This window comes from Balaenoptera acutorostrata, chromosome X (genome assembly GCF_949987535.1).
Source record: "Balaenoptera acutorostrata chromosome X, mBalAcu1.1, whole genome shotgun sequence".
Taxonomy (NCBI): Eukaryota; Metazoa; Chordata; class Mammalia; order Artiodactyla; family Balaenopteridae; genus Balaenoptera; species Balaenoptera acutorostrata.
Window position 1 is genome coordinate 7,794,815 of NC_080085.1, and position 13,702 is coordinate 7,808,516.

General features: G+C 46.1%; 1 protein-coding gene across 4 annotated transcripts in view; it reads left to right on the forward strand.

Annotated features, from left to right (window-relative positions):
- The window catches only part of CLCN4 (chloride voltage-gated channel 4), an 88,929-nt gene that overhangs the window by 55,398 nt on the left and 19,829 nt on the right, over positions 1-13,702 (forward strand). For all 4 annotated transcript variants that reach the window (XM_057538531.1, XM_057538527.1, XM_057538528.1 and 1 more), the window contains 4 exons: positions 3,674-3,796; positions 11,050-11,256; positions 11,363-11,443; positions 12,714-13,259. In XM_057538531.1, the coding sequence (XP_057394514.1) occupies positions 3,674-3,796; positions 11,050-11,256; positions 11,363-11,443; positions 12,714-13,259 (957 nt within the window). The remainder of the gene's footprint in view (positions 1-3,673; positions 3,797-11,049; positions 11,257-11,362; positions 11,444-12,713; positions 13,260-13,702) is intronic.

Below are 13,702 nucleotides of genomic sequence, written 5' to 3' on the forward strand. Positions count from 1 at the left end.
TGTGTCATTTAAAGCTTCTGTTTCCTTATTAATTTTCTCTTTGGATGATCTTTCCATTGGTGTAAGTGAGGTGTTAAAGTCCCCCACTAATACTGTGTTACTGTCGATTTCCTCTTTTATAGCTGTTAACAGTTGCCTTATGAATTGAGGTGCTCCTATGTTGGGTGCATACATATTTATAATTGTTATATCTTCTTCTTGGATTGATCCCTTGATCATTATGTAGTGTCTTTCCTTGTCTCTTGTAACATTCTTTATTTTAAAGTCTATTTTATGTGATATGAGTATTGCTACTCCAGCTTTCTTTTGATTTCCATTTGCATGGAATATCTTTTTCCATCCCCTCACTTTTAGTCTGAATGTATCCCTAGGTCTGAAGTGGGTCTCTTGTAGACAGCATATATATGGGTCTTGTTTTTGTATCCATTCAACAAGCCTGTGTCTTTTGGTTGGAGCATTTAATCCGTTCATGTTTAGGGTAATTATCGATATGTATGTTCCTGTTACCATTTTCTTAAATTGTTTTGGGTTTGTTTTTGTAGGTCCTTTTCTTCTCTTGTGTTTCCCACTTAGAGAAGTTCCTTTAGCATTTGTTGTAGAGCTGGTTTGGTGGTGCTGAATTCTCTTAGCTTTTGCTTGTCTCTAAAGCTTTTGATTTCTCCATCGAATCTGAATGAGATCCTTGCCGGGTAGAGTAATCTTGGTTGTAGCTTCTTCCCTTTCAGCACTTTAAGTATATCATGCCACTCCCTTCTGGCTTGTAGAGTTTCTGCTGAGAAATCAGCTGTTAACCATATGGGAGTTCCCTTTTATGTTATTTTTCGTTTTTCCCTTGCTGCTTTCAATAATTTTTCTTTGTCTTTAATTTTTGCCAATTTGATTACTATGTGTCTTGGCGTGTTTCTCCTTGGGTTTTTCCTGTATGGGACTCACTGTGCTTCCTGGACTTGGGTGGCTATTTCCTTTCCCATGTTAGGGAAGTTTTCGACTATAATCTCTTCAAATATTTTCTCTGGTCCTTTCTCTCTCTCTTCTCCTTCTGGGACCCCTCTAATGTGAATGTTGTTGCATTTAATGTTGTCCCAGAGGTCTCTTAGGCTGTCTTCATTTCTTTTCATTCTTTTTTCTTTATTCTGTTCCGCTGCAGTGAATTCCACCATTCTGTCTTCTGGGTCACTTATCCGTTCTTCTGCCTCAGTTATTCTGCTATTGATTCCTTCTAGTGTAGTTTTCATTTCAGTTATTGTATTGTTCCTCTCTGTTTGTTTGTTCTTTAATTCTTCTAGGTCTTTGTTAAACATTTCTTGCATCTTCTCGATCTTTGCCTCCATTCTTTTTCTGAGGTCCTGGATCATCTTCACTATCATTATTCTGAATTCTTTTTCTGGAAGGTTGCCTATCTCCACTTCATTTAGTTGTTTTTCTGGGGTTTTATCTTGTTCCTTCATCTGGTACATACCCCTCTGCCTTTTCATCTTGTCTGTCTTTCTGTGAATGTCTAGAACATTTTTATCACCCCCAAAGAATCTTTGTACCCATCGGCAGTCACTCCCCATTTCCCCCCAAGTTTGCCAGCCCTAGGCAACCACGAATCTACTTTCTTGTCTCTGCAGATTCCCCTGTTCTGGACATTTCATGTAAATGGAATCATACAATCCGTGGACTTTTGTGTCTGGCTTCATTCACTTAGTGTAATGTCTTCCAAGTTCGTTCGTGTCGTAGCATAGATTGGTACTTTACTCCTTTTCATGGCCAAATAACATTCCATTGTCTGGATAGACCACATTTCATTTCTCCACTCAGCTGAGGAACACAGGTTGCTTCCACTTTTGTGCTATTATGAATGATTTTGCTTTGAACGTTTGTCTACAGGTTTTTGTGTGGACATATGTTTTCATTTGGGTAGATACCTAGGAGGGGAATTGCTGGGTCACGTGGCAACTCTATATTTAACCTTTTGAGGAGCTGCCAGACTCTCTTCCAGAGTGGCTGCACCACTTGAGATTCCAGCAGCAGTGTATGTGGGTTCCAGTTTCCCCACATCCTCACCGACCCCAGTTGTTATCTGGTTTGGATTATAGCCCTCCTAGCAGGTGTGAAGTGCTATCTCATTGTGGATTAAGTTATCATCTTCCAATGCATCTTAGGAACACATTACAGAGGATGTTTGTGGGCCTTCTGTGATGGGAATATCCCAGCCCCAGGGGATGCAGCAGCAAAGCACGGACCAGGCACTTGCCTTCATGGCACTCCAAGCTTCAGATCCACGTACAAATCTTAGTTGGGGAAAAGGGTTAATTTCTAACTGAATTCAGTGGTTACCACAATGGCTATGGGTCATCGACAGATCAGAAGCCCAGATGAGGGGGAGTTAGGTTGCCAAGATGCACATTAGGGGTAATGTGAGGACCATTCAAGCTAGAACTCTTCTTGGAAGGTAGATGTAATCCCTTTATTCTCCTCCTCCCTCTCCCACTCTCTTGCCCAATTGACTTAATGCAGCTCAAGACATTTGGAATGCACTTTGCCATTTGCTAAACCTCTTTCTCTGTGGAGCTGAAAATTAATTCCTTCAAATCTCAGAATTAGACCGGGATCTTGAAATCTCACATGTTCTCAGTGCTCTCCATTACTTCCAAAAATAAATTCTCTGCTTGAGTTGATGGAGGTGGGCAGGCAGAATTGGCTGGGCGCCATATTTGATTTCTTCTCTCCTACTTTGGGGGGAAATATGGCCGTCTAGCTTTTCAACCATTTCTAAGATTTATACTTTGATTCAAAGAATTACTGTTAGCAAGGGTGAGACGTTATTTTTAGTCTCAAAAGAGTCCATTTTTCACTGGGTGAAATGTATTCCTCCGTCTGATTTCTCACTACATAGGGTGTGAATATCTGTGACTGTTAAGGCTAGAGCCGCCTCCTGGAGCGTGTTTTTGCATTTTACAGGCACACATGTGGCCGTGCCCACAGCCTGGCTTGTAGGTGCCCTCCTGTTCCCTCTCCGTCACGTGAGGCATCCAGATGGTGGCAAGAAGCTGAGGCCTGGGGAATCGTGGTCTCTGCCCACAGACCAGGTCCTCAGCCTCAGAGACGCCAGACTGTGGGTTTGGTTCAGGAAGTGTTACGCACACATCAGATAATTTGGAATATTGGGGCGGGGCCTGAGACTCTGCATTTCCAGCCCACGCCCAGGTGATGCTATGCTGCCGGCCCAGGGACCACACCTGGGTAGCAGTATTCTAAAATGCAGTTCCCACACCTCCTCACTGGCAGGGCAGCTGCGTGCTGCGGCGTGGATGTGGCCTTCATGAAAGCAAAGAGGCTGATCCACCATAGACGAGACCAAACAAACCTTCCCCGGGGCTCGAAGGCAGAATTTTCTGTTACACCTTTCATTAACTTGAGGGCCCGGAGTGATTAAAACCAAGCCTCATTCACAGTTGCTATGACTGCTGAGACCTCACCTGGTAGAAGGTGTGTGTACACAGCTCCCGGAGAAGCAGCCAGCGCCGTGTGTGTGTGAACCGACTGCAGCAATAGCAGCAGCTGATGAAGCCAACCCTGCGTCTTCGCTGACACAGGACCCGGCGAGAAGCTGCCTGGCGGAGGGGCAGGTGCGTCGCTCGGTTCTGCGGTGGCTCACGTGTTCTTTCTTGTTCTGTGTCTTGTTTAGGGTGCCAGCGCTTACATTCTGAATTACCTAATGTACATCCTGTGGGCGTTGCTCTTTGCGTTTTTGGCCGTCTCCCTGGTACGAGTATTTGCGCCATACGCCTGTGGCTCTGGTATACCCGAGGTGAGTGGGGGCTGAATGAATTTCTTTTGTGCCAATAATAAGAATAGCAAATACTTACGTGGCACTTCTGTGCTAAGCACGGTTCCAAGCACTGGACATCTGTTCACTCATTTAGTCCTCACAGGGAGCCTATGAGGTAGGTTATTCTTCATTTGACGGTTGGGGAAACTGAGGCACAGAGAGGGTAAGTAACTTGCCCAAGGTCACTAAGCCGGTGAGCTGGGAGTCGAATCCAGCTGTCTGGCTTTGTGCTCTGTTGCTTCTCAGATGCTTAAATTCTTATCTTACAAACGAGGCATAACTCTTAAAGCCTGTGGAATCAGAGTTCATTAACCACACACACAAACGTGGCACTCTAGTAACTCATAAGTGCGTCTATGATAGAACGTGAAAGAGGACAACAGTGGAGGTTTACTGCTCAGAAAGCTTACTGATGAGTGAACTCCCTCGCCACGTTTTGCTCTTCTGGTGACAGTGTAATAGCAATCTTTAAAAAATGAATTCCACGTTCAGTACATGCGCCGTGAATGCACCCTTGTGAGTTTAGAGTTCTTATAAATATTTTTCAGCACTTTCTTGTAACCAGAGTATGAGGGAAATGACCTCATCGATCAGGAGGAATGCCCAAGACCAAACTTCAAACCAAGGAGATCTGCTGCGTTAGAATAATGATACTTGAGCAAATTCCCAAAAAACCCAGACAGTAAAACTTTTAGCCAGAAATCATTTTAAAAGCTCTTAGATGATCATTCTAATCAGTGCTGTTCCATTCTCCTTCAAGTTGGTGCTTCAGCAGCGCCCATAGACAGCAGAGATGCTGAGTTTATAAAGATGTGAGCGGTCATGGCAGTGGACCCACGCTCTTTGGCGGTGTCGCCAACACCACCGCTGGTCTGGGCAGTTCATGCAAAGGGCTGGGGTAATTAAAGGATCATCGAAAGGGAAGCTCAACATTGTCTTGATCCAGGAAAAGATAAAAAAAAAAAAAAAGACTATTTCATGCTGAACTTTGGATGGTTTATATGAACATGTTGCTGCAGGAGCCTGAAAAATAAGCTGCAATACCATCCTGTTTCCTCGGTACAGCCAGTGCTGCTCTAAGGCACCATATGCATTCCTAAAAATCACAAAACTGCATCATCAAAACCACAGAGCTTGTGGGGAAGATGGGGCTAGGGGCACAGCACTCAGAAACTTCACTGGTGACACATAAAAAAGATGGGAACCTCATAAAAGCAGTAGCAGAGTTAGACGCACGTTAAATGGTTAAGAAATGTATGAATACTCCCCTAGTGCATGCGTGAGCTGGGAGTCGCCTGAGACGTGTGCCTGTGTGCATTTTGTGTATCCCTGCACGGCTCGATTCGCAGCTGCAGTTTTCTGCCTTGTGTTTCTCCCAGATGAAATTGTGCACAAACAGATGCGAAATTGGCATTATGCTCAAGTTCTGCCCTGACGCATGAATCACACTGGAACAAATTTGGGTTTATCCAAACAAGTGTTCGGGCAGAACTGACTGCGTTTTATTGGATATCGGAGACCGAAGGCACCCGGGACACTAAAAAGAACAGATTACTGTTGGCATCTCAGTTTCTGATCGCAATGCCCAACAGCAGGCGCTTTTGGACTCAAGCCGCCTATCAAAATAAGGAGATGGCCAGTGGGGAACTGGTGGGAAATTTAAAGCAGCAATAAAAGATGTGGGGGGCAATACCATCTTCCCCTTCCAAGAACCAGAGATGCGTGGCTCAGCTTGTAGACAGACAGGGAACCCTATCTGGGAGGGGCTGGCTGGACCTGGTCTTCGTCCAAAGCGGGCATCTTTATTTGTGACAGCTGAACTCAAAAGGAATGAACTACTAAGTTGAGCATTGTTTCCCGTGTGACAAAGTGCAAGGAACACATTGATGTGGATAAAACTCAAAAAAGCGGTATCAAGTGAAAAAAGTAAGTTGCAGAAGAATATCTAAATAAAGTATGAATCTATTTCTGTAGAATCCCTGAAGCAGCCAAAATGAAACAAGCGTACTGTTTAGTGATACACATATGTGCTAAAGCTATAAAGAAGGGCAAGGGAATGATTGGAGGGGGGAGGAGGAAGGTTCCACTGAGGAAGCAAACACAGGGCTTTCAAAGGTACCTGCTCTTCTGTCCTGAACTTGGTAGTGGGTACATGGTAGTGGGTACATGAATATGCTTTCAGCCGTATATAATATGTAACAGATTCATGTCTCTATTTATAAAAGAGTTCACAATAATCTTTTCAAGTATCAGGAGCCCAATGGAGATTTTATAATTAAGCTTTGGTTATTATGACTCAGTAGTAGGAAATTTTCCCTGTTGTTATAGTAGAGCTTGAAATTCCTAACCTAAGGGTGCAATACCTACCCCAGTTCTTGGAGGAGAGGGGCAGAGTGAAAAGTAAGTGCAAATAAGTAGTTCCTGGATATAAAGAATGTCCTTCCAGTTAAAACCCAATGGACCATGCAAACAGCTCTACTCAGTTTGAGATACAGGGCTGTTCTTCACTGCAGGAAAGATACTAAATGAGATCTTTAGAAAATACACTTCCCATGGTAGGAGGTGATCTGCCGTAAGCTGTTCCTGATGTGCAGTGTCGCAACAAACTTTGAAGACAGTGCACTTCTGCACAGTTTAAAAATCACTCATCCTTTGTAATGTTTGCTTCTGAAACATTTAGATTACTTTGGATGACAATGTTACTGACCAGGATTCTTGACCGCCTTAATCAATAGAAATTGATCAGAGGCCAGGCAAGAAATTCAGGCAAAGCTTTACTGGGGCCTGAGCTGCAGCAGGCTGGGAGGGAGAACAAGTAACAGGTTCCTTTGCTGGCCTACTTGCTGGGGGGCAAGGCGAGCTGGTTCCTTATATGCGGTGAGGGTAGGGGTGTGTCCGGGGGTCGGGCCAGAGGAGTTGCTTAGGGGGTCTGCCCACCCCTTTGGTGGTGTTGAGTGCAGGGGGCATGCGCAGTGACCTGCGTTTGCTCCCGCTCTTCAGAAGTGGCAGTGGGGCTCTCTGGTCTCTTTGTATCTTGTTGTCCAGAATTTGCCCCAACTGGGCGTGCATGCACTTACTTTTAGTCCCTTATAGTTTCTTTGTATTTTGTTGATAGATGTTTGTCCAGGTGCAAGCATTGCAGCAGTGCAGCAGAGGGTCCCAGGTCCCAGCCAGTGTCAAAAATTCCTTTGAAACATTAAAAAAAAAATACAAATTTAGAGACCATTTTTTTTCTGTGTAATAAATGCTCTTGTATGCTCTACAAAGCACATTTAAAAGTGCACACTAGTTCTTGGGCTTCAGAACTTAGAGCGAACTGGGCAAGGATGACTACTACTGTCTGCTTCATTCATAGAACCACTGTGGACCATATAAGAAGTCATGTCCTCCTAGGGACTTCCCTGGTGGCACAGGGGTTGAGAATCAGCCTGCCAACGCAGGGGACACGGGTTCAAGCCCTGGTCCGGGAAGATCCCACATGCCGCGGAGCAACTAAGCCCGTGCAGCACAACTACTGAGCCTGCGCTCTAGAGCCCGCAAGCCACAACTACTGAGCCCACGTGCCACAACTACTGAGCCCGAGAGCCACAACTACTGAAGCCCGCGCGCCTATAGCCCGTGCTCCGCAACAAGAGAAGCCACCGCAATGAGAAGCCCGCGCACCTCAACGAAGAGTAGCCCCCCCCCTCTCGCTGCAACTAGAGAAAGCCCACGTGTAGCAACGAAGACCCAACACAGCCACATAAATAAATAAATAAATAAATGTATTTTTAAAAAAATTCTAGGTTAGCACTCCAATAGCAGAAAAGTTGACTTTATACTGAAAGAACTAGTACACCCTGGTCTTTTTTATCTCCCCTGCCGAGGAACTCAGAATCCTGAGCTAATGATAAAGTGAGATTATGGGTGATTTTTTTCTTTCTTTGTAGTTTTCTGGGTACTTTAAGTTTTTTATATTGCACATGTATTAATTTTTAATAAAGTTATATAGTATCTTTATCAACATGTGAAGAACACACCTGGATTTTATAGAATCTGTCTGCCGGGCTTCCATGGTGGCGCAGTGGTTGAGAATCTGCCTGCCAATGCAGGGGACATGGGTTCGAGCCCTGGTCTGGGAAGATCCCACATGCCGCGGAGCAACTAAGCCCGTGCGTCACAACTACTGAGCCTATGCTCTAGAGCCCGCGAGCCACAACTACTGAGCCCACGTGCCACAACTACTGAAGCCCGCACGCCTAGAGCCTGTGCTCCATAACAAGAGAAGCCACTGCAATGAGAAGCCCGTGCACTGCAACGAAGAGTAGCCCCCGTTCACCCCGCAACTAGAGAAAACCCGCATGCAGCAACGAAGACCCAACGCAGCCAAATAAATAAATAAATAAATAAATTAATTAATTAAAGAAAAAAAAGAAATCATGTCCTCCTAGAACTTACTTTGAGTTGATGTTTCAGTTCTATACAATGTGAACTCTCACAAATATCTATTTGCCAGAGAGGTTTTAAAGTTACCACCATCAAGTCACAAATGTGCTGCAATATATCGCCTTAAAGCCCTGCTTGATTCAGTCTCTGTTGATCCAAATTAAAGCAAGCGATTGGATTTTGGCATCTACTGGGAATGAATTTGCCTTCTTTAGTCCCTAATTTGATCATGACAATTTTATAAAGTCATTTTAGAGAATTACAAAATACCTCTTACATTGTTCAATTCACCACATGTCATGGCTGGCAAAGGCTCAGGTAATTTAGATGCTTGTAATTTTCTAAATGGTATTACGCTCTTCAACTGTACCCTGGGGTCCAAATCCACATTAACTAACTGACAAAAAATTAAAGATAATTTTATTCTAGGCAACACAAAAGGGCAGGATTGTGGCAGGCATAATAAAACGTCCCTTAAATAAAGGGATCTGAGATCCCCAGAGCACAGGCTCAAATAGGCCCACTAGCACTAGTTAAAGACCAGTTTAACCACTGCTAGTTTGTCTGCCTTTAGGAAGGAGCTTAGTGAGTTCTTTCGAACGGATGCCCACACGCTCGCTCACTGTTGGTCTTTCTCCTTGAATTAAGAAACAGATCTCTATCAAGAACTCCTGAGATGAAAATGGTCCAGTCACACCCCTGTAAAATTGCTAGGATTAGTTCACTTCACGACCCTCTCCAAATCATCACAGGTGACATGATGCCAGAGAGCGTTTCAGGACCGCCCTTAAATATTGAGGAATTAGGAGTAGCTGTACTGCTCTTCTCAGGACGAGAGCAGTGCTTCTCTACCTGGACTGCATTTTAGAATCACCTGGGGAGGCTGTAAACCTCCTATGCCCAGGATACACCTCAGACCAGTTGCCTCAGATCTCGGGGCGGGGGGATACCTCGTCCTCACTGGTGCCTGATTCTCCAGGTGATGCCACGGAGTGCCGGTGGAGAAGGATTGTAATAGCTACGTGAGAAACTGATCTCTTGGCGCCCACTGGGAGGCTCTTTGACGTTATGTAAACATCCTGACGGTGACAGGAGCTGAGACTGTCCCATTATGTATTATACAATGGGAAAACGGATACTGACCATGAATTTCATTAGCTGACTCACTCAGTGTCTAATAAATCTCTGATTACAGGCTTGTAAATTGCTAGCTGGGCAGTAAACATTCACTCCATTTCAGCCAGTCGCGGGAGAGGTTGAAGGTAAAATGTTACTTACCCATTGGTGATGCTTCCATATCCAGAAGAACCCTGTTTTGGGGGAAGAGGACTCCAGTAGATGAACTTAATCACTGAGATTGGCACCCCGTTGAATTCTAAAAGCGTTATGTCCATGACACTCTCTTACCCTGTCACATCTCACCCCTCCCCCTCCCCATATCCTCAAGTCCATTCTCTAGTAGGTCTGTGTCTTTATTCCCATCTTGCCACTAGGTTCTTCATGACCTTTTTTTTTTTTTTTTTCTTAGATTCCATATATATGTGTCATGGACATATATACACTACCAAATGTAAAATAGATAGTTAGTGGGAAGCAGCCGCATAGCACAGGGAGATCAGCTCGGTGCTTTGTGACCACCTAGAGGGGTGGGATAGGGAGGGTGGGAGGGAGGGAGATGCAAGAGGGAAGAGATATGGGAACATATGTATATGCATAACTGATTCACTTTGTTATAAAGCAGAAACTAACACACCATTGTAAAGCAATTATACTCCAATAAAGGTGTTTAAAAAAAATAAAAAATAAAAAAAAATAAAAGCGTTATGCAAATTTACATACACCTTTAGGGAGAAAGCCATTATTTGGCGTTTACAAAACGTCGCAGGTCTGAAAGTGGTGCATGAGTCAGCTCTACCTGTAGTCAAAGTACTTTTCAGGACAAGAGGGCAAGATTCAATGGAAGGGAAGGGGTTACCATGGATTCAGATACCCTTACATCCCCCAGGGGTGCATTATTAGAATGTTGAGCATCTTCTTTTTCCAATATTGTATTAAGAATATTTTCAAACATACAGGAAAGTCGAAAGAATTGGACAGTAAACACCCATATACCCCTGGCCTGCATCAGGGGTTGGCAAACTTTTCCGATAAAGGGCAGAGAGTCAATATTTTGGGCTTTGTGAGTCAAGAGGCAAAATTGAGGAACTATTCTCACTAAAAGGCTAGTAGTCTTGTTTACATATTACATTTAAAAACGTTAAAAGCACTCTTAGCTCGTGTGTCATACACAACAGGCCGTGGGCTGGATTTGGCCCATGGGCCATAGTTTGCTGGCCCTGATCTGAAGTGCAATTGATATTTTGTTGTATTTGCTTTGTCACATAGCCAGCCAGATGTCCCTTTATCTTGGCCATCTTTCAGTAGTGAAAAATTAACAGTTAAAATCAATAGATACACGTGTCTTTTCAACACAACAGAGGGTAAAATGCACAGGATAAAATGCCATAAATAAAATGAGACTGATAATTACTTATTCAGTCCTCGTTACGACCTCTCATTACTCTCGGAATTATTAAGATTTACTATGCATTGAAATTGTTTCAGGGTTCCATTAATACATAAAATTAGGCGTTAATATAAATTCTCAATATAAAATTATAGCTAAATTAACAACTAAAGCAGCCTGTCTTCCATATGATTTAGCGAATCTCGGTTTGAAAGCTGCTCCTCAGAGGAGGGAGAGGTTACTTTCCTAGCCGTGGCGCTGAAGCGGCTCACTCCCCATCGCTCTCCATCCTGTGTTTCAGATAAAGACCATCCTGAGCGGCTTCATCATCAGGGGCTACTTGGGCAAGTGGACCCTGCTGATCAAGACTGTCACCCTGGTGCTGGTGGTGTCCTCGGGCCTGAGCCTTGGCAAGGAAGGGCCGCTGGTGCACGTGGCATGTTGCTGTGGCAACTTCTTCAGCAGCCTCTTCTCCAAGTACAGCAAGAACGAGGGCAAGAGGCGCGAGGTGAGCAGGTGCAGAATGAAGCGCCCTCCCGACCTCTCCAGCCTCTCCAGTACCCGCTGATTTGCCGGAAAGGCCTCGGGCTGACGGGGAGCTCTTTGTTTCGCAGGTGCTGTCAGCTGCGGCTGCTGCCGGGGTCTCTGTCGCCTTTGGTGCTCCAATCGGGGGTGTGCTTTTCAGTCTGGAAGAGGTGAGCGTGGGCACCGGAGGGCCCCGTGGTTCTGAGCGCCAAGGAACACAGCGGGGGTCGGGGCGGCAGGAGGCTTCCCTCTCTAGCCCTCTGAGGGCTGAGAGATTCCTGCGGCTCATTAAGGAGCCGCAGTGTTCGCCATGAAATACGTGTTTTCAAGTCCTGTTTTAAAAGTTGCCAGTGTGATTTCTGGGGGGAGATTTGCAGTCTCCTCTCTCGTTTTCATAAACAACGTAATGAAGCATTTTTATGTTTTGCAACCCAAATGGATCCAGTCCAGCAGTCGGCCCACGTTGTCCGTAAAGGGCCAGGTAGCAAGTATTTTAGGCTTTGCGGGTCTCAGGGCTCGGTCGCAACCACTGGGCTCTGCCCTTGTAGCGTGGAGGGCGTCGCAGACAACACGCATGCGCGGCGTGGCTGCCCTCCAACGAGACCTTCCCTATGGATGCTGAAGTTTGAATTTTATGTAATTACCACTTGTCACTAAGTCTTGTTCTTTTGAATATTTCACGTGTCACAAAATAATTCTCTCTTCCCCCAACCATTTAAGAATGTACATACCATTCTTTTTTTTTTTAGAAATTCACGTTCTTTTATTTATTTATTTATGACTGTGTTGGGTCTTCGTTTCTGTGCGAGGGCTTTCTCCAGTTGCGGCGAGTGGGGACCACTCTTCATCGCGGTGCGCGGGCCTCTCACTGTCGCGGCCTCTCTTGTTGCGGAGCACAGGCTCCAGACGCGCAGGCTCAGTAATTGTGGCTCACGGGCCCAGTTGCTCCGTGGCATGTGGGATCTTCCCAGACCAGGGCTCGAACCCGTGTCCCCTGCATTGGCAGGCAGATTCTCAACCACTGCACCACCAGGGAAGCCCCTGTACATACCATTCTTAACTCGTGTGCCCTCCAGATACATCTGCTGGGCCAGGGGTTTCAACCCATGATCTGTTGCCTGGAGAATCAAATCAGAGGTTTCTTTTCTTTTAGGAGGGTCTCTGTGCTATAAACAGAATGATGATGAAGTGTTCTCATTTGTCTTAAAAAATAGCGCAAACACACCTTGACTAGTGTCTGTTCCAATTGTAGACATAGAGTCCTTTAACTATCTTTGTTAGTGCATTTGGGCCATCCTCACATGTAGGTTGAGGAAGTGAGTACCGCCCGTCTTTGGTCTTGAGTGTGACTTTATGGCCTGTGCCAGCAGGTGGGGCTGGGGCTCTGGGCGGCTCTTTCTGCCGCCGGTCTCTGATTTTCCACCTGTTGCTTGGTCGCAGGTCAGCTACTACTTTCCCTTAAAGACCTTGTGGCGGTCCTTCTTTGCGGCCCTGGTGGCAGCCTTCACACTGCGATCCATCAATCCCTTTGGGAACAGCCGCCTCGTCCTCTTCTACGTGGAGTATCACACGCCCTGGTACATGGCCGAGCTCTTCCCCTTCATCCTGCTTGGGGTCTTCGGGGGCCTGTGGGGAACCCTCTTCATCCGCTGCAACATCGCCTGGTGCAGGAGGCGCAAAACCACCAAGCTGGGGAAGTACCCGGTGCTGGAGGTTATCGCGGTGACCGCCATCACTGCCGTCGTCGCCTACCCCAACCCCTACACGCGCCGCAGCACGAGCGAGCTCATATCCGAGCTCTTCAATGACTGCGGGGCCCTCGAATCCTCCCAGCTCTGTGACTACATCAATGACCCCAACATGACGCGGCCCGTGGACGACATCCCCGACCGGCCGGCCGGGGTCGGCGTTTACACGGCCATGTGGCAGCTGGCCCTGGCGCTGATCTTCAAAATCGTCATTACCATATTTACCTTTGGCATGAAGGTAAGTGAAGGGGAGGGAAGGTGTCAGGGGAGGGAGGCAACCTCTGTCCTTCTGGGGATAGCACCCTAGTCCCCAGATTAAGATTGTGACGGGGGGAAAAGGGGAGGTGACCTTTACTGAATGTTCTCATGCGCAGGGCACTTGACATTCTTTTTTTTAAAAAATTAATTAATTAATTAATTTATGGCTGTGCTGGGTCTTCGTTTCTGTGCGAGGGCTTTCTCTAGTTGTGGCGAGCGGGGGCCACTCTTCATCGCGGTGCGCGGGCCTCTCACTATCGCGGCCTTTCTTGTTGCGGAGCACAGGCTCCAGACGCGCAGGCTCAGCAATTGTGGCTCACGGGCCCAGTCGCTCCGCGGCATGTGGGATCCTCCCAGACCAGGGCTCGAGCCTGTGTCCTCTGCATTGGCAGGCAGACTCTCAACCACTGCGCCACCAGGGAA